General features: G+C 29.8%; 2 protein-coding genes and 1 long non-coding RNA gene across 3 annotated transcripts in view; all 3 read right to left on the reverse strand.

Moving 5' to 3' along the window:
• The window catches only part of LOC136074265 (uncharacterized), a 92491-nt gene extending 83440 nt beyond the window's left edge, over window positions 1–9051 (reverse strand). Inside the window, exons 1-2 of the mRNA XM_065786570.1 lie at window positions 8970–9051; window positions 6284–7343 (exon numbers count right to left, since the gene is read on the reverse strand). Coding sequence (XP_065642642.1) covers window positions 6307–7343; window positions 8970–9051 — 1119 coding nt within the window. The 3' untranslated portion in view covers window positions 6284–6306. The remainder of the gene's footprint in view (window positions 1–6283; window positions 7344–8969) is intronic.
• Window positions 9052–11137: 2086 nt separating this feature from the next.
• LOC136075214 (uncharacterized) lies at window positions 11138–14037 on the reverse strand. The gene is made up of 2 exons (XR_010635745.1): window positions 13763–14037; window positions 11138–11340 (listed from the first exon to the last, which is right to left on the reverse strand). It is a non-coding gene; the product is annotated as an uncharacterized LOC136075214 (long non-coding RNA).
• Window positions 14038–16493: 2456 nt separating this feature from the next.
• On the reverse strand, window positions 16494–17561 carry LOC136074266 (uncharacterized). Its single transcript, XM_065786571.1, has one exon. The coding sequence runs from the start codon at window positions 17559–17561 to the stop codon at window positions 16494–16496; it is 1068 nt and encodes a 355-aa protein (XP_065642643.1).
• Window positions 17562–26046: the final 8485 nt, after the last annotated feature.

Here is a 26046-nt window from a genome sequence, read left to right on the forward strand (position 1 = left end):
AAAAAAAACAACAGAACTGGACCAAGAGACATTAAAAAAAAAACAGAACTGGACCAAGGAGACATTAAAAAAAAAACAGAACTGGACCAAGAGACATTAAAAAAAAAACAGAACTGGACAAAGGAGACATTAATAAAAAAACAGAACTGGACCAAGAAACATTAAAAAAAAAAACAGAACTGGACCAAAAGACATTAAAAAAAAAACAGAACTGGACCAAGGAGACATTAAAAAAAAACAGAACTGGACCATGAGACATTTAAAAAAAAACAGAACTGGACCAAGAGACATTTAAAAAAAAAACAGAACTGGACCAAGGAGACATTAAAAAAAAACAGAACTGGACCAAGAGACATTAAAAAAACAACAGACCTGGACAAAAAGACATTAAAAAAAAAACAGAACTGGACCAAGAGACAATAAAAAAAAAAAACAGAACTGGACCAAAAAACATTAAAAAAAAACAGAACTGGACCAAGAGACATTAAAAACAACAGAACTGGACCAAGGAAACATTAAAAAAAAAACAGAACTGGACCAAGAGACAATAAAAAAAAAACAGAACTAGACCAAGGAGACATTCGAAAAAAAACAGAACTGGACCAAGAGACACTAAAAAAAAAACAGAACTGGACCAAGAGACATTAAAAAAAAAACAGAACTGGACCAAGGAGACATTAAAAAAAAACAGAACTGGACCAAGAGATATTAAAAAAAAAACAGAACTGTACAAAAAGACATTAAAAAAAAAACAGAACTGGACCAAGAGACATTAAAAAAAAAACAGAACTGGACCAAAAGACATTAAAAAAAAAACAGAACTGGACCAAGAGACATTAAAAACAACAGAACTGGACCAAGAGACATTAAAAAAAAACCAGAACTGGACCAAGAGACATTAAAAAAAACAGAACTGGACCAAGAGACAAAAAAAAAAAAAAGAAAAGGACCAAAAAGACAATAAAAAAAAACCAACCGGACCAATAGACATTAAAAAAAAAACCCAACTGGACCAAGAAGACATTAAAAAAAAACAGAACTGGACCAAGAGACATTAAAAAAAACAACAGAACTGGACCAAGAGACATTAAAAAAAAAACAGAACTGGACCAAGGAGACATTAAAAAAAAAACAGAACTGGACCAAGAGACATTAAAAACAACAGAACTGGACCAAGAGAAATTAAAAAAAAAACAGAACTGGACCAAGAGACATTGAAAAAAAAAAAGAACTGGACCTAAAGACATTAAAAAAAAAACAAAACTGGACAAAAAGACATTAAAAAAAAAAAAAACAAATGCACAAAGAGACAAAAAAAAAAAAACATAACAGGACCATGAGACATTAAAAAAAAAAACAGAACTGGACCAAGGAGACATTAAAAAAAAAACAGAACTGGACCAAGAGACATAAAAAAAAAACTGAACTGGACCAAGAGATATTAAAAAAAAAACAGAACTAGACCAAGGAGACATTAGAAAAAAAACAGAACTGGACCAAAAGACACTAAAAAAAAACAGAACTGGACCAAGAGGCATTAAAAAAAAAACAGAACTGGACCAAGAGACATTTAAAAAATAACAGAACTGGACCAAGGAGACATTAAAAAAAAAACAGAACTGGACCAAAAGACATTAAAAAAAAAACAGAACTGGACCAAGGAGACATTAAAAAAAAACAGAACTGGACCAAGAGACATTTAAAAAAAAACAGAACTGGACCAAGAGACATTTAAAAAAAAAACAGAACTGGACCAAGGAGACATTAAAAAAAAAACAGAACTGGACCAAGAGACATTAAAAAAAAAACAGAACTGGACCAAGGAGACATTAAAAAAAAACAGAACTGGACCAAGAGACATTAAAAAAACAACAGAACTGGACAAAAAGACATTAAAAAAAAAACAGAACTGGACCAAGAGACAATAAAAAAAAAAAACGGAACTGGACCAAAAAACATTAAAAAAAAAACAGAACTGGACCAAGAGACATTAAAAACAACAGAACTGGACCAAGGAAACATTAAAAAAAAACAGAACTGGACCAAGAGACAATAAAAAAAAAACAGAACTAGACCAAGGAGACATTAGAAAAAAAACAGAACTGGACCAAGAGACACTAAAAAAAAACAGAACTGGACCAAGAGACATTAAAAAAAAAAAAAAAACTGACCAAGAGACATTAAAAAAAAAACAGAACTGGACCAAGAGACATTTAAAAAAAAACAGAACTGGACCAAGGAGACATTAAAAAAAAAACAGAACTGGACAAATACACATTAAAAAAAAAACAGAACTGGACAAAGGAGACATTAAAAAAAAACAGAACTGGACCAAGAGACATTAAAAAAAAACAGAACTGGACAAAAAGACATTAAAAAAAAAACAGAACTGGACCAAGAGACATTAAAAAAAAAACAGAACTGGACCAAAAGACATTAAAAAAAAAAACAGAACTGGACCAAGAGACATTAAAAACAACAGAACTGGACCAAGAGACATTAAAAAAAAACCAGAACTGGACCAAGAGACATTAAAAAAAACAGATCTGGACCAAGAGACATTAAAAAAAAACAGAACTGGACCAAAGAGACATTAAAAAAAAACAGAACTGGACCAAGAGACATTAAAAAAAAAACAGAACTGGACCAAGAAGACATTAAAAACAAACAGAACTGGACCAAGAGACATTAAAAAAAAAAACAGAACTGGACCAAGAGACATTAAAAAAAAAACAGAACTGGACAAAGGAGAAATTAAAAAAAAAACAGAACTGGACCAAGATAAATTAAAAAAAAAACAGAACTGGACAAAGGAGACATTAAAAAAAAACAGAACTGGACCAAGAGACATTAAAAAAAAACAGAACTGGACAAAAAGACATTAAAAAAAAAACAGAACTGGACCAAGAGACATTAAAAAAAAAACAGAACTGGACCAAAAGACATTAAAAAAAAAACAGAACTGGACCAAGAGACATTAAAAAAAACAGAACTGGACCAAGAGACATTAAAAAAAAACCAGAACTGGACCAAGAGACATTAAAAAAAACAGATCTGAACCAAGAGACATTAAAAAAAAACAGAACTGGACCAAAGAGACATTAAAAAAAAACAGAACTGGACCAAGAGACATTAAAAAAAAAACAGAACTGGACCAAGAAGACATTAAAAACAAACAGAACTGGACCAAGAGACATTAAAAAAAACAACAGAACTGGACCAAGAGACATTAAAAAAAAAACAGAACTGGACCAAGGAGACATTAAAAAAAAAACAGAACTGGACCAAGAAGACATTAAAAACAAACAGAACTGGACCAAGAGACATTAAAAAAAACAACAGAACTGGACCAAGAGACATTAAAAAAAAAACAGAACTGGACCAAGGAGACATTAAAAAAAAAACAGAACTGGACCAAGAGACATTAAAAAAAAAACAGAACTGGACAAAGGAGACATTAATAAAAAAACAGAACTGGACCAAGAGACATTAAAAAAAAAAACAGAACTGGACCAAAAGACATTAAAAAAAAAACAGAACTGGACCAAGGAGACATTAAAAAAAAACAGAACTGGACCATGAGACATTTAAAAAAAAACAGAACTGGACCAAGAGACATTTAAAAAAAAAACAGAACTGGACCAAGGAGACAATAAAAAAAAACAGAACTGGACCAAGAGACATTAAAAAAACAACAGACCTGGACAAAAAGACATTAAAAAAAAAACAGAACTGGACCAAGAGAAAATAAAAAAAAAAAACAGAACTGGACCAAAAAACATTAAAAAAAAACAGAACTGGACCAAGAGACATTAAAAAAAAAACAGAACTGGACCAAGAAGACATTAAAAACAAACAGAACTGGACCAAGAGACATTAAAAAAAACAACAGAACTGGACCAAGAGACATTAAAAAAAAAACAGAACTGGACCAAGGAGACATTAAAAAAAAAACAGAACTGGACCAAGAAGACATTAAAAACAAACAGAACTGGACCAAGGAAACATTAAAAAAAAAACAGAACTGGACCAAGAGACAATAAAAAAAAAACAGAACTAGACCAAGGAGACATTCGAAAAAAAACAGAACTGGACCAAGAGACACTAAAAAAAAAACAGAACTGGAACAATAGAAATTAAAAAAAAAAAAAAAACTGACCAAGAGACATTAAAAAAAAAACAGAACTGGACCAAGAGACATTTAAAAAAAAACAGAATTGGACCAAGGAGACATTAAAAAAAAAACAGAACTGGACCAAGAGACATTAAAAAAAAAACAGAACTGGACCAAGGAGACATTAAAAAAAAACAGAACTGGACCAAGAGATATTAAAAAAAAAACAGAACTGGACCAAAAGACATTAAAAAAAAAACAGAACTGGACCAAGAGACATTAAAAACAACAGAACTGGCCGACGGAGACATTAAAAAAAAAACAGAACTGGACCTAAAGACATTAAAAAAAACAGAACTGGACCAAGAGACATTAAAAAAAAAACAGAACTGGACCAAGGATACATTAAAAAAAAAACAGAACTGGACAAAGAGAAATTAAAAAAAAAACAGAACTGGACCAAGAGACATAAAAAAAAAACTGAACTGGACCAAGAGACATTAAAAAAAAAACAGAACTGGACCAAGGAAACATAAAAAAAAAACAGAACTGGACCAAGAGACAATAAAAAAAAAACAGAACTGGACCAAGGAGACATTAGAAAAAAAACAGAACTGGACCAAGAGACACTAAAAAAAAACAGAACTGGACCAAGAGACATTAAAAAAAATAAATAAACTGACCAAGAGACACTAAAAAAAAACAGAACTGGACCAAGAGACATTAAAAAAAAACAGAACTGGACCAAGAGTCATCAAATTAAACAAAACAATAGTTCTCAAACTATTAAACTGCAAAGATAAAGTAGAAATAATTAAAAGTTCTGGAAAATTAAAAAGATAAGAACATTTATATAAACGAAGATTTATGTGGCGAAACAATAAAAATACGAAAGAAACTGAAAGAAAAAGTGTTAAACGAAAGAGCATTAGAAAAATACGCTGTAATTTCGTATGTCAAGCTTATTGTTCGAGAATGGAAACAGAAGAAAATCGATGAAGTATCAAAATTTTTTAGTTTTACTGTTTTGATTATTTTTTAAATGTCTTTTTAAATTAAATTTTATAAAAATAAAACATTCATTTCAAAAAGGGAAAATAAAAAAAAAAATTCTTTTATATCAAAGTTTTAAAATCAAATTTAAGAGTCAAATCAAATAAACAATTTTGAGTTAAATACTTTTAATTTTTTTCAAACTCATGATTTTGTCCTTGATAAAGGATCGGATCCTGATTCAAACTATTTTAATGAAGCAGATGTTTCATTAAAATAGTTTATCATATAATATAAATATTATATATATTTATTATATAATAGATGCTATTAAATGAGGAGTGGACTTGCAAAACCTGATAATTCACTTTTTTGTCATTTCGAGATAATTGGCAAAAACTGTTTTCAGAAAATCTGTTTGTTATGCAGTTGTAATTGAAACACTATTGTATGCATATTAATAAAACAATGTTTTGAACAGATATTGGTAAATTCTAATCTGCAGAATCAGATTTAAAACGAATATAAACTTTTTTTTATCTGGTTTTGCATGTCAAAAGGTTTTTACTCGGTTTTGCTCAGGAAAAATGGTTTAGCTTAGTTTTAAGACTATACTTTTATTATTAAAAAATATTTGTGTTGTTTAAGAAAACATCCAAAGATTACTGTAATAACTAGTAAATCAAAAAAAAATTCTTTTTTCAAATCCATGCTTTATGCAAGCAGAATTCTGTTGGGCCTAGAAATTCTTTTTTTGTTATCTTTTGTAGAAGGAAAAATAACTGTTACGTTTTTAAATTTTTTTTTTATTAATTTAGTGTTCTTATGGGGAAATACAAATAAAATTTTTGTTAACTTAATTAACTTTTTTTGGTCAAATTTTTCCATTTCCTTGTATTGTCATCGAAAATGATTAAGTGTGCAAAATTTGTGCAAAATTGGTTGAGAAAAAAGCTTTCAAAAATTGATTTCAAATTTTGTGGCACACAAACATATATATATAGAAAGTAACCTTATATAAAGCATGGAAAAAATCATGAAACTTTGTTACAAACATCATTTGGCAATGTTATAATTGATTTTAAAAAAATTTTAAACAAAAAACAAAACAATAAAAAGCAAAAACAATTTAAACAAAATTTTTTTAAACAAATAAACAGTTTTTAAAAATTTAACTTGTCATAATCTTGTTTGAAATTTTAACAAAAATCAAACTCTAAGACCAATGTCTTCTTCATCGCAGTCACAGTCCTCAACAACGGAGCGTTTTCATCTTGTATTGTAGCGGTTGATGTCAAGATTGAATAGACTTCAGTTCCCGGAATGTTTTTCCAATCAGGACCATACAAAACTGCAAGCAAATAATGAATGTCTTTGAGCTTCGGTGCACTGATTGGACGCATTCCTGATATTACTAATGGATTGAATGTGTGAGATTTTCCACGTTTAAGAAGTTGTATTGGTTTTCCTAAATCACTCTTGTAGTTCATTTCTGACTGAATGGTGACATAAACTTTTCTTTTGCTTGTGAAATGTTTTTGCAAAATGATGCGTTTAAGTTCTTGAAATCCGTTCAATGTTTTATATGTCGAAGTACAAGATTTTTTCCAGTCTTTCACAAACCATTCCCGATTAACAGTGTTCACTGTATTGCAATGTTTAAAGAAAATATCATGGAAACCGCTCGGTTCTAAAATTTCAGTGTTGACTTTAAGATCCTTTTCTATGCGACCAAACAATCTGTCGCATGGTAGAAATGAGTGTCCCCTTACAAGAAATATTAGCTCAACTTTAGTCACATGTTGTGGCGAATTAAACAGCCATGATTGTACCATTCCTAACATGATAATGTTTTTATTTTGACCTCTACAGCCATCACTAACAAGTCGAATAGTGTCAACAGCTTCATTAAAAGTTAAGGAATTAGATAACTTAGTTGTTAAGTAGTGGAAAACGGCACTTGCTATTTCATTTGATCCTCTTCCCGACTGAGACTCTAACCAAGTGTATGAGTGATTGGAATTGTTATTCAAATCACATAAACCGAAATTGTACAAACTTAATTGCCTGGAGTAGTAGGCTTCTTGCAAAGTAACTCTAGGAAGCGATTGGACTTGTTGCAAGTCATAAGCAAGTGTGTAGACATTATTTTTGGTTTTTTTTAGAATACTATAAAAAGCTTTTGCTCTTAGTTTGTGTACTCTTAGCTTAACAATAAGATTAACTTTCTCGTTTCCTTTAATATTTTTAAGGAGATTTTTGAGATGCACATGTTGTGCATGTATCTGAAGCTGGTGCTTTGAATGATATATTGAATTCTCCAACAAAGTCTCGGTAAAACATTTTGTAAGATATAGACAGATCCCTCTGCTGCTGCTGACCTAGTGATTTTTTGAAAATCTTGTACACATTATTAATACTTTTTAGTTGAGTTGGCAGATACAGTCTTACGCTTTTGTTTCTCCCATAATGGCTCTCTGTTGCTCGCAGACTTCTAATAAAGTTTCTTATCGCTTCTTTTTTTTTTTCATTTTTAATTCCTACTCTGTTTCCGCCTCGATTCTCCTTAGCTGGCTCGCCTGATGTGTAGTGGCGGGATATTATTCCGGACAATCGACTTGTTTTCACCGGATGCACAGCTTTTAAAAAGTTAAAAAGTTGTTTACAGACACGAATTTCGGACTGCTCCTTTGGAATGTAGAATTGTGCTGAGAAAGTTCTGCTCTTGGTCTTGATATTGTTAGTTTGTTTTGATTTTTCAGATCGTGTATGCAGAAGAATAATGTTATCTTGTGTAAATATTTCACAAGACTTGAATATTTCTGACGAAAATTCCAAACATCGTTGACGTCAATTTCTTCGCACTTGTACATACTAGCATTTTTCTTGTTTCTTCCATTATGATTGCATGTTGGTGCTCATTGAAATTCATTACCCACAGAATATCTGTGAAGAAATGCAAAAATTATGTTTATTACATTTGTTTTAATATTGTTATCTTTGCAATAAATTATTTTATCAATACCTAATAATTATGGTAGGTCTACTGTTGTTGGTGCAAAAATAAAAAGTTGCTTCTAAAGTGTAATAATTTGGTTTGGTTGTATCTTTTTTTAGCAGACCAATCAAAAAAACCCTAACTACAATATTAAATTTTTTGGTTACATAATATCATTGCTATCTATATATTTGTACGACATCTGATCAAGAAAGAACAAATTACTAGTTGACTCAACTGGTAATTCTTTGTTTTTTCTTGATCAGATGTAGAACAAAATCATAGATAGCACTGATATTTTAGTAATAATAATAAAAATGTTTCTCATTAAAAACAGAAAGAACGACCTATGTACAATAGGCTTTTCATTAGGCAGATAGGGCTTTTTATGCAAATAGGGCTTTTTATGCAGATAGGACTTTTCATGCAAATAGGGTTTTGTTTGTTTTGATATCGTTTTTTGTAGATAGGGTGTTAGCAATTCGCCCCATTTAACAAACATTCATAGGTGTAGAGCCTCCAATTTTATGGAGCAGATAGATGATGTCATAACGAGCATTTCTGAATAAAAAAGTCGTTTTTGAGATTAGCAAGTTAGGGCCTTCTTATTTTGGAGGACAGAGTACTTTGTTAATTAACTAATTGTTAGGCGGCATTGGCTCCCAGCTGTATCAGACCGAATGGGAATTGGATGGGGATGGTCTGCCATAAACCATGTTAAAACATTATGCATGTGCATGCAAAAATAAGATAATAAGTCATGCGATTCAGCATAAACAATTTAACATACTAAAACATTATTAGCCTACCTTTGTTTCTTAACAATGCTCCGTCGAGACCCTCGTGCAACACGTTTTCGTGTACCTCTGTTGGCTTCCCCAACGAGAACAGTGCCGTCAAAATCCGCATTATTAATAATATTGATATTTGGTACAACGTCCGCCATCTTTGCAACTGCTTGTCATCTGATAAAACTGCTTTCTGATTGGCTGTACTATTTATCTGGTTTTGCATGGAACATAAAAAATAAATTATCAGGTTTTGCATGGACTACTTAATTTTAGCCACTGAATTTGTGATAGAAATATTGGATTCTGCATGTCCTGAATTATTTTCCTGATGCAAAATTACAAGAGCTATCCAGTGGTGTGCGCAAGTCAGATTTTTTGAAAAAGTGAATTATCAGGTTTTGCAAGTCCATTCCTCAAATAACTGTTCTTATTTTTATAACAACGAAATAAAAGAATTTATTGAGCGAGATCACTTTAATGTGGTACATTATAACATAAGAAGTTTAAAAAATAAGTTTTTAACTTTTTGCAATAATATTGAGGAAATGTTCAATATTTTTAGCGTCATTTTCATTACAGAAACCTGGTGTAGCTCTGACAATGTTAAATCTAATTCAAATTTCTATCTTCCAGGTTTTAAAATCATACACTTAGCACGTCATACTAATAAGCGCGGAGGTAGAGCTTTATTTTACGTAAACGAAAAAATGAGGTTTATAAATAGGCCTGACATGAGTTTTTCTAATGTCGACAAAGAAGTTCTAACGATCGAAATTTTAGCCAAAAAACCCAAAAATATACTTTTAAGTTGTTGCTACCGACCACCAGCTGGGGACATTAACAATTTTAATTCATTTATCAATACAAAAATAATAAAGAAAAGAACTAAAGAAAAGAAATTAGGCTACATAATCGGTGACATTAACTTAAATGCGTTTGAATATTACGCAAATTCCATGTATTTGAAAATTGTGCAATTCCATTGACAAACAAACCAACTAGAATAACTTTAACATCCAGCTTCATTAATAGATAACGCAATAATGACAGATATATTTAATGCATCTCTTAAAAAGGGTATAATTAAAAATAACATCTCAGATCATTTTCCAATTTTTTTCTCAATAAATGTTGATACTGAATTAGCGCCCAAACTAAAACAAGTTTTCATTAAACGCCGTTTTAATGCAGCAAATGTTACGTCATTCAAAGAACAATTTTCGTTGCTTCACCGGTGTCACGTTAAATAAGTAGATCGTTAAATAAGTAGACAAAATGATATTCTGCGCATGCGTTAGTTTACGGATACTTATTTAACGTATTAAGTCACGTTAAATAAGTAGATCGTTAAATAAGTAGACAAACTGAACAATTGAGGCATTTTGCTAACCCAGACGAACAAATTTAAAAAAAAACATACGTTAACCGAACTAAAAGCATTTCCTTTGCCATGCGAATTGTTATTACTTAAGGGCATTTTTATAGTGATAATTTACTACTTTTAATAATATTTAACTCACGACGTATATTCTAATCGCAATTTATATCTTTATAGTATAGTATGACAAGAAACATATTTTTAAGAAAAAGCTTTTTGATAGGCCATTCACCCGTATTAAAGATATTAAATAAAATAGTCATCTCACAAGGAAGTTTATTGTATTCCTAAATAATTTAACTGTGCATATTAGCAAAATATTTTACGTTAAATTATTTATCCTTAACACTTAAACTTAATGATTGTAAAATTTGTAATTGTTACTTGATTCTACGCAAATAAATAGTAAGGACAGCATTCTGATGTTATCCCAGAAAAAAGAAAAGAGAATTTATTAATTCGTGTCTAGCCTTTTTTTGTGTGTTAATTTACCTCTTCAAAGCCGAAAAAGACACTACAGTCAAGGAGGCTGCTTTAGTTGTTGTTACAACCCTCTCTCAACTCTATAACTTCGAAACACAAACCATGACGATCAAGATCGCTACGCGGAGAAACAAGTTGAGCGCGGTACTGCCAAGGACGTGGTGGCGATCGAACTCAGAACACTTTTTGATTATGAGGCGAGCGCTCTACCACTACACCACTATTGTACTACCGTTGAATAACAACCTAGACGGGTATTATTCGACGATTTTAGCGATCTTAATGTATGCATAGCGCAATAATAATAAAATGTGACTTAGTTTACTATTTCTTACTATGAGAATGTTTTAAATACAAACGATATTAAAGAAACGACACACTTCATGCTACACTAAAACTTTATTTGGAAAATAAAATCAATATAATAATATCCTTACACATCAATGAGAAAAATAATATCCTTACACAATATAAATAGCAAAATAAAACAACATGGTTTTTAAGTCCTTTTGAAAAAATTTAACTTGGTTGAAACTTGGGCATTTTCGGAAGAAATTCGATTTTTCCACATGGAATTACAAGCCTACATAGAATAGAAATATAGTATAATATAAATAGTATCATAAAATCACAACGAATAAATAAAACAATTATAAAAATGCTTTTGTGCCAGAAGAGTACTTAATAAATGCATTGATTAATGTATGTCAATAAATTGATTTACAAAATGAACTCTAATTGAAGGATTTGAATTTTTAAATCAAATAAATGTTAAAAATGTTAAAACAGCCATATCTTTGATGGGCGGACATAAGAGTATAACTGCAAAAGTGTAAATTTTCAGGAGAGCAAAAAAACATTATTATGAACCCAATTATTTTGCTACAGAAGTCATATTTTGAGAAATGGGTTATTACTTTTATTCTGTTTGAACCGAATGGTGTAACTATACTGTTAAAACCATTGATGTCGGCATACACAAGACACATTTTCTCATATAAACCATTAAATGGTCAAAAATGCAGTTATACACTTATGTCCGCCCATCAAAGATATATCAACATGCCAGAATAGTCTATACTTTCACAATATGCTATAAAAAATTGATCAAATATCTCATTATAATTAAAAATTACATAGCCATTCTTTATAAATACTACTTTTGGTGTAGTTGTAATAGTAGCTATAATCAACTGCAACTGCAACAAAATGTATGTAAATAAAGAACTGACTTTAATAACTGTACCTATTGACTATATCTTATATCAACAACCCTAGTTGAATAACTGATGACAGTAAGAAAAAAACAACTACAAAGTGAGCAAAACAAATCATCATGCCAATAACAAAATAAAGAACAAACAATAGTTGACCTAAATTAACCAATTGTATAACTTTAGACATCTATAAGACACTTACAAAAATAAATTAAGTAATGAATTTTTTAAATATTAACTAGAACATAAGGTACATAAACAAATCAACAATAAAAAACAAAAAAAACATATTTATGTATATTGATTGAATTTAAATATTCAAATATGTCATAAAAACAAAAACAGTAGAAATAACAGGATATATTCACAACATTGATAGTACTAAAGACAAACTGTTTATGACAGTATAACACAGTAACAAAAGGAAACATCTCTAATTTACCATTCTCAATACATTTCAGGTAATGCTACCGCGTGTCATTATCTTTTTATATAACTAAACTTAGGTTGATACTGCTACACAAAACCATTGCATTTCTTTCTAAGAAAAAATCACAATCATTTTAATGTGCAACTCTATGCATTAACAATGGCACATCACCTTTACTTAAACTATTAAAGAGTGAATCATAAAACTAAACACACTTCCAATGTAAAACAACATCAGGACACATTACTTAGAAACACCCAATATGATTTTCTAACATTAATCATTTGCATACAACTGTAACTTTCTGAAAGACCACATGAATTAAAACAACTAAAAATGCAAAAAATCCAGATATTTTAAACTTGGAAACCCAAACATTTTAGAAAACTGATATAAAAACAAACTTTGTGCTATATCAATCAAGGTATCATCAAGCCAGCAAGGTGAGTCTCTTAAAATATCTAAGGCCTTGTCTTTAGACTGTATTGACAAACTTTAAAGAAAACTTTAGAAAATTTTGAACTTCGACAGCCCCTTTTTACAACGATACTATCATTAACAAATAGCTTTTTTCAAACCTTTACCGCTACCAGTTTAAACTCTGAACCTTTTTCTTATTGATTGGTTTAAGGAAAATAAGCAGACTTTATCAAATAATCTAAAATTTTAGAGTTTTTTGAAGAGAACCAAAAATCTATAAAATAAAGTAGTTGCATAAATTGTTAATTTTTCAATATATTTACTTCAATTATCAGTAATTGTAATAATATATTTTTTTCAAGTTTTATTAAGGCAAGAGGTCCAATAAGGTCTAAGGGAAGTTTGTGTACCTATAGCCAGATTGTTTTAGTGCCCAAATTCAAGTCCCCAGACTTGTCTAAAGAAGGCAAAACTGATACGATCACATCTCTATACTAATTACTTTGTATTAGTATAAGTATATTGACTTATACTAATAAAATTCCATCAAGTAAAAGGGTTTGAAAATTAGTAACCCTAGGTACAATAAGCTTTTTTTTAAACTGTACCTAGGGTCACTTTCTGAAAATTAGATTCAAATCCATAATAAATTTACAGTTAATTTGGTCTTAGATTGTTTTCAATAAGTATTTCTAGTAATACTTAATTGCAACTCTTAAATACATAACAAAATTGACTAATAGTTCTGAGCAAAATCGACAAATAAGTCAATGCATAAAATGGAAGTCCCAAAACAACTGTGATTTTTGAGATGCTGAGACATAGTATAAAATTAACTTCAGAAACATAAAATAATATAAAATATACAATAATAATAAACTCTTAATCATAAATTATATAAAAGTTTAACTTAAATAGTGGGTTATATATACACATACCACAAAGTTGACACTTTTTTATTATAATAATTTATTATTCCATCATAGACTGCTAAACATCTTCAACAGAGTAATTATAGACTCGCATTTTAATTATATAATTTAAAAAAATTTTAAAACATGATTATTTTTGTTTTTTGAGTTTATACCTAACGGAAGCAAGGCTACTTATTTAACGATAGATTTAACCTACCTAACGGAAGCTTTGCGCTGTATCTGCGCAGGCGTTACGCTTGCGCAGAACTGACTGTCTACTTATTTAACGATCTACTTATTTAACGCGACACCGGAACCATATTAATACTTTCTTTAACGCAAATTTATGTTTTAACTCATTTTATAAAACTTTCTTTGAAATATATGGATGCAAGCTTTCCGAGGAAAAAAATAACTTTAACAAATAAATGTATCAAATCACCTAGGATTACATAATATAAGATAATTTATAAAAATTATATAAAGCGATTCGAGAGTCAAAGAAAAAACTTTTACAAAAATACTACGCAAACTTGCTAAATAAATTCAAACATAATTCAAAGCGCACATGGCAAATTTTAAATGAAATTACAGGAAATCATAAAATAAAAACATGCAACTTGCCTAAAGTTATCAAAGTTAACATTAACTTTGTATTTAATCCATCCATGTAACTCAACAAAAAATATTGATATTTCATTAAAGAATTTGATATTGCATATAAAATGTTAAAAGTTAATAAAGCCATAGTCGATATAAATGGTAACATTATAATCGATTCATATGAGATAATAAAAGCTTTTCTCTTTCAGATTTTTCGGTGCGCAATAAAGCAAGGAACTTTTCTCGATCAACTTAAAATAGCTATATTTAAAGGAGGAGAAGTGTCTAACATAACAAATTATCATCCAATTTCTGTTCTATCTGCCTTTCCAAAATTTAAGAAAGAATCCTTTACAATAGGTTATACGAACATCTTTCTATTAATAAAATTTTACACAATAATCAATACGGATTTAAAAAAGATAACTCCACAGAACACGCGATACTTCATCTAACACGAAATATCGCGGATTCGTTTGAAAAATCTCAATTCACTCTTGGAATTTTTATAGACTTGTCCAAAGCCATTGATACCATAGATCATTCAATTCTTATTAAAAAACTAGAGCATTATGGAATCACAGGAAATTTTTTAAATTTACTAAAGAGTTACTTAAAGAATCGTAAGCAGTTTATCCAAATCAATGGTTCCTTGTCTAAAAAGTTTTTGAGTATAACCTGTGGAGTTCCACAGGGATCTATACTGAGATCTCTTCTTTTTCTTATTTACATTAACGATTACTTTAAGCCACTAAATTAACAACAGTAATGTATGCTGAAAAATGTATTTAATGTTCTTTGTTTTATGTTTAAATGTAAAGCAAGTATAACTCCGATATCATTCCATAATTTATATTTGATCAAAAAGAAAACTATATATAACTTAAGAAATGATAATTTGATTTACCAACCTTATTCACATACAAATTTCGGAAGATCCTTTATTTCATATCGTGGCGCTTTTCTGTGGAACAAAACTTTTAAAAGTAAACTAAAAAAATTGTAATCTCACTAGATAACGAACGTGTATATTTTTAAGCTCGGTTTTTTGTTTCTTTTTTGTTTTTTTGTTTTTTTGTTTTTTTGTTTTTTTTGTTTTTTGTTTTTTGTTAATTAACGGGTGGCCCAAGATAAATGGCATAGGTAGTATTTTTATTATAACTTTGTTATTTTTTAAGCTAGAAAAGTGAATTTTTTTTTAAAGATTTATTATTAAATTCTCTACAAAACGACGTGATTTATTTAATGTAAATAGTCTCCTTTTTTTTTTGACATACGATATAAGCGATTGGTCCAACTAGTACAACTTTCTAAAGCTACATTTACTCTAATGTTTTTTACAGCTCGTTTAAGTTCTTGAATGTTAATTTTGATTTAATTTTATTCCATTTCATTTGGTGGACGAGTTCATCCCATATTGAGTAATCTAAAGGATTGAGATCGGGGGAATTTGGAGGCCAGTGGTTTTGTCAATAAAAGTTCAAGGGCTTGGTTTTTTAAAGTGACGCTGTTTGTCCCATGTCACTCCATGTTGGGGTGAAATGCGACAATGGTTGAGGTGAAATGGGACAAAAATAGAAACAAATAGTTTTAAGCATTATTTTATTGTTTATTCTACTCCTTATAAACATAACAATACACAAAATTTATTTATGTTTAACAAAAATAAAATACCATTCTAAATGCATTTGTAACTTTGTTCAACGGGTTGCGTGATGTTTAAATTGAGTTAAAATTACGTTGACGTCTGAGGGGGTAACTTTTTTTTCTTTTCTTATCTTTATCTTCTTTTTTTCTTTTACATTCTGATAAACTTTCAACTAGTTCATTTCTTGTTGGTGTGTCAGTCAATACCAGAGACCTAGAACATTTTCTTTTTGCACTTTTTCTCTTTGCCACCCTTTCACCCGCTTTTGGTAATGGCCTTTTTTCTTCTACTATCCAATCTTCTGCTGTCCAATGGTAGGCAGAAGTGCTGATTTGCTGTTTCTTTTCATTAATAACTTCAGATACAATACACAGTGATGTGGGGGTTGTTTGTTTGTCGGAATTGTCATTTGCTAGAATTGGTCGATTAGATACATAAGAACATAAAAAGTCGACATCACTGAAAACATATGGATCGTACGGGAAAATGCCAGCTGCTTTAAAATCATTTTGAATGTTTTGGGAAGTAAAGGCTCTCAATATATGCTATTCCTAAATTTTCAGAAATGTCATTTATCGTCATAGGAGTATTTAGATGTGCCTTTAACCATGAATCACATGCTGAATTGTAAAATTTCTTTAATGGCCCAAATACTGATCTGTCAAGTGGTTGGAGTTTGTGGCTGCAATGGGGTAGCAATGTCAAGAGCACAACATTGCTTTCGTTAGCTTTATCCATCAGTTCAATCAATATATGAGTTTTGTGGTTGTCCATTATTAAAAGTAATGGATGATCCTTGCTAGGATGTCCATACTCCACAAGATGATCAAACCATTTCAAAAAAATTTCTGTATTTATCCATCCACTAGGATTATCATCACCTCTTGTACCTGTTGGTGCACCTTTAAGCATATGGCTACGAAAGTGGACACGAGGAAATATCAAAAACGGTGAAATAAAATTTCCAAGGGCATTAATGCAACTCACCATTGTAATTCCCCTTTCAGCAGAAGTTACCTGTCCTACTTGTTTTACTCTTTTACCAGCAATCACTTTCACTGGCTTATAAACAGTTGTCAGACCTGTTTCATCAATATTGTAAATGCAATCAGCAGAAAAGTTATAGCGCTTCTGCACACTGTCAAGGTTTTTGAAGAAAGTATCTACATTTGTGCAATTGAAACTAGTTGTTCGACTGAGGCTGGTAGCTTCTGGCGTACGAATAGATAATTTTGTACGATTTAAGAATATATAAAACCATTCAGTTCCAGCTGTTTCACTCTTTTTCCAGTTTTCTGGTATTTTAATGTCATTTTTAATTGCATATGGATATGCAAGTTGCTTTGTTTCTCTAACATCAAGTCCATAATGCATATTAGATGCTTGACGAAGATATATTGAAAGTTCATCTTCTTGTGTATTATCAAAAATATATTTATGTTGTTCATCAAAGTATAAGTTACTGTAAGAAGTTTCTTTATTAACCTTTATTTTCCGCTGTAAACTTGATTTTGAAATTGTATACTCTTGTGCAGCTGCTCGTAGTGATAAACTGCCAGATTCGACAGGCATCACAGCAGCTTTTATTGTATGAGCATCAGGCTTTAACCGACTTGTCACTCGTTTTTACTTTCCTGACATCTGAAATATTATTACTCAAATTACACACTCCATTATTTAAAAAAATTATGCTTTTTTTAATTGCATTAACCAAAATCCAGATTAGGCTATAAATTTTAGATTTATTTTAATGAAAATAAAATCACAACCTTATAAAACTTATTATGCGATTAAATTTAATAAGGCTAATAGTGAAGAACTTTATTTAAACTTAATTTAAAATACAAAAATGATTGGCATTAAAGCAATACTTACTGTGAAAGATGTCTTCAGGACAAAGTAACAAAGAAATCCAATATAACTATTATTATTTTCTATGATAAAAAACACTTTACTATAAAGTAAACATTGAAAACTTATCATAAACATAAACATAATTTTCTGTTCACTTGCTTTTTTACAAAAATATTGATTATAAAAGTTAAAGTACAGTAAATTAAAAAAATGATAAAATTGAACAGAGTCCCATTTCACTCCAATTCTCCTGTCCCAAGTCACCCCATCACTAGTAGGTGTGAGAAAACCTTTATTTTATATAGTTCTCGCAGCCATATGCTAATCATATTTCTTCAGTAGTTAAATAAAACAATAGTGAATAATTAAAAACCATAAACATAAAAATATATGCAAATAACACATAAATATTTAATATTAATGATGTCTTCAAAATCCAGGAAAATTGTTGGATTTTTACATATTCGCAAATATCCGAAAAAAAAATACTTCTGAAACATAAAAAACACAATAATTTGAAGAAGCTGTTGCAAACTTATAACATATATAAAAAAAACTTATGCTTTATTAAATTTTTCACTGAGATATTGCTAAGTCCCATCTCACCTCATGTCCCATCTCACCCCGTTCTCCCCTACTGTAAACGGTTCTTGACGATTTTTAAATATTATAAACGGTTCTCGACGACAGGACCATTAGGCCCTCTACGAAATCCGTGTTCTTATATTTGATCTATGTATTACGACTATTTTTTATTTCTACCTAAATATATAAGAGCATAAAAAAAAAAAAAAAAAAAAATAGGGGCCGCGATAAGAGATAGAGAATTGAGAGTTTTTTGTTTTTTTACGGTGTACGATAAAGTTACCAGTTGCTCTAGTGTTAAACTTATTGGTATTTGAATGAAAGAAATTTTCTGTGAACCGTGAAGGTACTAATCCCATTTTATATTTTAGCATAAATAGTATATTAGCATAGATATTTATTTGATAAATGTTTAGCGCTTTCATTTCTTTTAATAGAGGTTTAGCAAGTGTATGTTTGTTTTTATGATATATAATTCGAGAAGCATGTTTCTGCCGTCGATAAAAAGACACTAATTGTGTCTTGTGTGTGCTTCCCCAAGAAATGTTAGCGTATGTAAGATGGCTATGTATAAACGAAAAGTAAAGAATTTTTAAGTTTTTTTGTGATAAAAATGGTCTAGCTTTGAAAAGTAAACCAAGATTTTTAGATACTTGAGTGTTGATGGCTTTTATTTGGACGTTTTTGTCTATAACCACTCCAAGAAATGTAATTGTTTGGGTTCTTTCAATATTGTTGAAATCAATGTTTAGTGGGAGAAGAATTGATGGAAATGCCTATTTTTGTTGCTTTAAATGAAACAAAATGTAATTAGTTTTTTGTACATTTATTGATAACTTATTAGCACTGAACCATGTTTTAAGTTGTTGAAGCTCAAGGTTGACTGTCAAAAAGGTCATCGATGGACAAGAAAATGAATAAAACAGATTGGTATAATCTGCGTACATAATGCAATCAAGATTTGTAGAGGCTTTAGGAAGGTCATTAATGTATATAAGTAACAACAAGGAGACAAGGAACAGGGATCAATTCTTGTCCCCTTCTTTTTCTTTATTCTTCTTGCCCATTTCTTTTTCCGCATCAAAAAATAACATTATGCAGACAAATATATATTTAAAAAGTCCATAATGTTTTCTGAGTCATCTTTTTGATTGATAGAATAACTAACTTACAGACTCTTAGATAGCCATCTATGATAAATCATATGATCTGAAAATTCCCGCATGGATTCCTAATATATACATCTATAATTCCAGTTTACAACATCTATCTTCTTATTAGTGATGTAGTAAATATTTTTGTATTTCTTTTAAAAACAGACATTTTAATGGTTAATTTGCTTAAAACTAATATTTTTAAAACTACTTTAAACTACAATTCTAATTTAGACATAAAGTTGTAAACTAGAATTTGAGATCCACATAAAAGCTATGTAAGTAACTATATTGATACTTAAGTTAGTCATCATGTTGTCTATCAAACTGTTTACTTCAAGAAAAAGAACAGTTTTTTAAATGAAGTGAATTTCAATTTCTTTATAACTATTAACGAGCAAATTATATTAAAAAAACGAATGACAAATGTTTAATCTTTGTTTTTTTATTCAAAAAATATAATTAAACAATGTATTTACAACCATAATTTGATGTTATAGTTTACTATATTTGGCTATTTTTTGAAAAAAAGACTCATTTGCAGATGTTTTGAATCAATTTTTGATAAATTTCGCACTTCTTTAAAATAGCACTTGGGAGTTTTAAATGCAAATATTTCAGGAAAATTTGCCTAAAGTTTCCGGAAATTTTCTAAATTTTTTTATTGCACTAAACTTATAGTTATTATATAGTTTTATAAAATTTATTTCTTTCTTTCAAAAATATGCGTTTTATCATCGTAGTATCTGGGTATTCTTTAAATATTTCAACAAAAAATTTAAAATAATAAAGACCTACTAGCGACAAATGCACATCTTTTAGTCAAATTTTTAGTCCAATAGCGCATTTTTTTAAAAAAAAGCAATAAAACGCTCAAGTTGTTATACATTACTTTTGTGAAACAACAAAAAGCAGATGTTTTCCGAGTTAGCTTGTCTTTTGAGCATGTGTATAGCATATTTCTAGTTTTTACTTCTTTCAACTAAATTGAAAAATATTCACAAAAAATAAAAAATAAAATCTTTTTTAGACTAATAAGTTTTATTGTGCATTATTTTTGAGACAAAAATTTTTTATGTGTAGAAACTGCATACAAAGACGGTTTTAGGGGAAAGGAGTGTGGGGAAAGGGTGTGTTCTACCCTTACAATTAAGTGGATTTTCAGGCTATAGTCCGTTTTTTTGACGAATTTAGTCGGCTAGTCTGGTTTCTAACACAATTCACTTGGGCGAATTTTATTTTTATTTCAAAGAAACCAGTCAGTACTTTTTACGGATTTAAAAACCACCCCCCTTCGCCCATCCATTGTACAAATGTTACACGCCAAAAATCAATAAAGACTATTTGTTATTCCCTTTCATATCACATTTTTATAAAATTTGCCGCTGCGGCTTTTATACGCGTTTCGTGAGAATTTCTTCGTACGGAAAAAATATCTAAGTGGAATTTATCTATCTATTTGTGTACCAATCGTTAATTATGTCCATAGGGAATTATACCAACATTTAATAATGTTTAAAAGGAATTATATCAATCGTTAATAATGTTCATAATAAACTATGTCAATTATTAAAAATGTCCTTAGGGAATATTTAAGTACACATTTTTATATCTTATTAAAACATATTGTGCTGATAAATTCTAATATAAAGCACACGTGCTGATAGTGTAGTTTGTATGCGCACAAAATAGCAAAAATCAGAATTTACATCTATCACTTCTAGTCATTTAAAAAAACTTAAAAAAATGTTTATGGGAGTTATTGTGGTTATGGGAGTTATAATGGGAGTTACCTATAGCATGGGAATCAGTAAAGAGTATATTGAAATTTTTTAAATTTGTGTTTTTTGGGACACATAATCTTCGATTTATCAACCACGATTAAAAATTTAATTTCTTAAGACTTAATTTTAACTGCTTTAAAATTTGAATTTTTAAAAAAATAGAATGTATTATAAAAATAGAGACCTGGGACCAATGCTTCAAACAAAAAAATCCTTAAGTTTTACCCGTATTGTAAAAACTTTGCTAATTTAATTCAATTCTAAAAACGAACGAAACAATATTTTTTTCATATAAAAAACGTCAGTAAAACTTTAAATAAATTCAATTTAAGAAAATTTTCTTGTCATTTTGACCACCATTGTTGTGACAACACTAGAGCTTTAAGGAAAACTTTATTTATTTTTTTTAGGCATTTAATTAGTGTTTTTTTTTTTTTATGTGGATTTTTTATAGATTAGGTCAAATTTTAAGATTCAAACAAAAATTAAATATTAAAAGAAAACAAGTTAGAGAAGGTCTCCTAGTAGACTTGACTTAACGGTGGCGAAGTTTTTTTTTTGTGATCAGAACTATAGTGGACTGCTCAAAATGTCACAAGTTCCACTGAAATTCGCTGAAGATCTACTGAAATTCCACTATAGAATATTTTTAAAATTCCTTCATTAGAAAAAACAAAATTGTAATTTTGCACACAGTTTTTATGGCCAAAATGGACTCAGAGGTTTTAACGGACCCATGATCTAATCACTCAACAGAGCAGCATTGGTTAGAGCTCTAACCACTGGTCCCTGCTACTTAGAGTTGGCATAACAATTTGGTTGATTCGGGTAATATGAGCATCTAGATAATTGAATATATCAAAAAATTTCTAATATGTGAGTTGTGAAATTCAAGTTGCTTTGTATTTTCGAATTGAATTTATGTCAAGATAAATTTATACGCAACAATAAGCAGCTCTCATCAAATTAAATTTAGTTTTTTGTCTAATTAAAATATTGTTACACATAAAAGAATCTGTGGCGCGAACTTTTGATATTAAAATATAGATATTTAGCATTTTTGAATAAAAATATGTTGGCTAGAAATCCATTCCATTTTCGTTCGAAAAATGCAACGGAAAATTTATTTTTGACATCACTTTCTAGTCTTGAAATATTTATAATGATACTAAGTTAATATCCGATCAAAATTTGCAGAAAAGTTTGAATAAAGTAAAATGTTAATTGAATTAGAAGCTGAAATAAAAAGTAGAATTATTGAAATTATACGAACTGAACTAAAATTGATTTTAAAAGATACCATTTTCGTCTAATATGAGCATTCAAATTACCCCGTATTTTAACATTGTTGTTTTAGGACAAACACCAAAGTCTGTCAAAAATTAATAACCCAGTTAAAAATTCCAAAGCTGCGAAATTTCGTCGGAGTCAGATATTGAGTCAATAATGTATTGTAGAGCTTAATAGTTTGACAATACTTTTTATTTATTCGAACAAACACTACCAGAACTGAAGCTAATTGAAATCTTTCAAATTGTATCATTAGATTTTCAATACCAATTATACAATTTTTTAGCTAATTTTTAAAACGAAAATGTAGGTTGGTGCTAGTATATATTTAGATGTTTTCTCTGTTTTGTTTGTCAAAACTACAATAATAATTTCATCATTCACAATGCAAATCAAATTACGGCACAAAATATACTAATGTCAATCAGTGATGTTTTGCCAAAATAATAAGTACGGGAACGCGTTAGGTTAGGTCGAATAAATATGGTAATAATAAATAAAGTAAATAAATGTTGCAACATTGCAGATAATAAATAAGTAGAGATACACAAAGATATGGCCGACGACACGGATTTCAAAGTGGAGGGGCACAATAGTCAAAAAAAAGGTTCTTTAGAAAAGAAAAGAAAAAAAAGGAGGAGGGGGGGGAATCCCCCCGGTGCCGTCGACCCTTGAAGATAAAAGTTAAATTTTTTATGTAATAATTTTTAAATTGATAAACTGATATATAAAATAAAGTTGTTTATCTTTAATAAAACTATAAAAACATACATTTTGTTTGAAACATTTTTTCAAAAATATAGTTAAATAAAATCACAGATTGCACATTATAAGTATTATATATTAAAGATTATAAAAATTGCCATTAAAGATTTACAATTGTAGATGTTGCTACCTTGGTTGAAGTATCATCAGCCGAACGATGTGATCGCAACTTTTGACATATTCTTCTGATTTAAAAAAAATCGAGTAGTTGAATATTTAGTTTAATAAACAATAGCTTGAAACATGTTCTACTTGAATTCGTAAATTAGTTAAGATTAGTGGACCACAAGTAGTGGTCCAAGAGTGGTGGATCAAGAGTAGTGGTCCAAGAGTGGTAGACCAAGAATAGTGGACCAAGAGTGGTGGAACAAGAGCAGTGGTCCAAGAGTAGTGGACCATAGCCGTTGGCTATGCAATCTCTGATGGCGTTAATACATTTTCAAATGCTATTTGAAACGCTTGCAAAGCGACTAAACTTCATCTTTCCCTTTATATTGAAGACTTATAAGAAACGGCCATTCCCTTGGTTCCAATACTCTTAGTTCGTTGATAATGGATGAAGCTAAAATACTTTGCTTTTCTTCGGTTCTGTTTGTGCTACCATTCAACCTATGTTTCGTATTACTAAGAGCAGCCGTGGCGCAGTGGTTAGAGTTCTGGCTTAGAATCCAGAGGTTCGAGGTTCGACGCCAGCTCTAGCCCAACAAGCGACATTGGTACGGAAGGAGGCGTGAACTTCTTGTTAAACGCTCTCCCGTGGTGCTCTGTGATAAGACCGTAAGGACTAACTTCACCGTTAGCCAACGGTGTTGAAAACAACTGCATTTTATAAATACTACTTGCGGCTTCCAGCAGTGTCATTTTTTTTGAAGATCTTTTACATTTTCTAAATATAAAATAGTGCAACGAATCCATTTATCTGCTTGTATAATAGCTGTGTCTCGTTTTTGCAATGCTTCGGAAATTGTGGATATTTCACATAAAACATCATACATTTATGCCAAATTAGTTACAAACTGCCTAAATGTTATTTGCTTACTTAATCCGTTAAACATAGCTTGCTCTGTTTTAAATTGCATACTATTTTGGTAACATTTTCATAATGATTGCACAATGACCCAAAGTTTTGCTACGGGGGATACAGTTTTAAAAGAACTGTTTACCCAACGAACATTAAATAATAGCCGAATTTTTTAAATTTCATTTCCAATAATAGAAGCGCATTCTTCTATTTCTCTTTGGATTTTAGCTGATTGACTATAAACAGGATAAAGTTTATCCATAAACGTTGAAAATTGATTAATTCCATTTACTTCCACAATCGCATCATTTACAACTCTTAACGATGTTACGACATTTTTTTGGGCTAAGATAATTAATTAAAAGCTAATTGTGCCATTATTTCTTTTCCATTTTTTATTTTACTAACTAAAAAATGGAATTAATTAAAATAATTGGAAGTTATTAAAATTAATAAAATTTTAGTTTTTAATAATTTAAAAATTTATAATTAGTCAAGCCGGTCTTAGAAGAACAATGAAAAATAATACAATGAAAAATGAAATTATATTCGACCGTGGAATAATAATTCATAATAAATTCATTTACAGTATTCAGTTGCAGTATACAGTTTATATTAGAACTATTAGAACTAACAGTTCGATTAGAACGAACACTTTAGATTAGAACGAACACTTTAGATTAGAACTAAAAGTTCGATTTACAGTTTATATTAGAACATATAAGTACTAATAGTTCGATTGAAACCGTATCAGCTTTGTTTGTAGATTAATAGGCTTTAAAATAGTTTGCAAATGCGCTATAAAATTAAATTTTCAGTACTGATTGAAAAATTTAAAAGTAGTAGTAAGTAACGTATTTTATTATATTGAAAATTTAATTTATAGCATATAAAAATATTTTTTAAACGGTACGCGTTTCGGAATAATAAAAATGCACTAGAACGACGTTCCATTGAATTATTGCGCTAAAACACCGCTGATGTCAATGTTATTCCATATAGAGGGTAACATTGACATTCGCATGCCAACAACAGGGTCGTAGGAACAAAAATTATATTGGAGAGGGGGCAGTACTAACCCGAAATAGTTTTGAGGACCTTTTTTTTATTATTATTTTAGTCATTGTTTAAGTTAATTTCTTCCAAATTATTTATTTTAAAAATTATTGGGGGGGGGGGGGGCAAATGCCCCTGCTGCCCCCCGGTGGCTACGAACCTGAACAAAAAAATCAATTGTCGATTAATAATATTTACATCGCTAATCAAATTTTCAATCAGTTGGCAGAAATATCATCAGTAATCATCTGAAAATATTTCACATCAAAATAATTTCTTCACATCGAGAGAAAAAATGTATTCTCTAAAGATGTGTCAATGTTATACAACTTTACTTTAACTTTTTTTTAAACTGTGAAAAGTAGAGTTTTTTTTAAAAGTATTTAATTAATACATAACAGCAACAGAGTATAGCTATTTTGAGAAATTGAAAAATGGTTTTACTCAAACCATCTACAATAGGCAAAATACATTTTTTTTTTAATTTTAAGCAAAAAATGTTTAAAAACTTCTTAACTTTCATTAATTGTTGATAATAATTGATAAAC

The sequence above is a fragment of the Hydra vulgaris genome, chromosome 01 (assembly GCF_038396675.1).
Source record: "Hydra vulgaris chromosome 01, alternate assembly HydraT2T_AEP".
Classification (NCBI taxonomy): Eukaryota; Metazoa; Cnidaria; class Hydrozoa; order Anthoathecata; family Hydridae; genus Hydra; species Hydra vulgaris.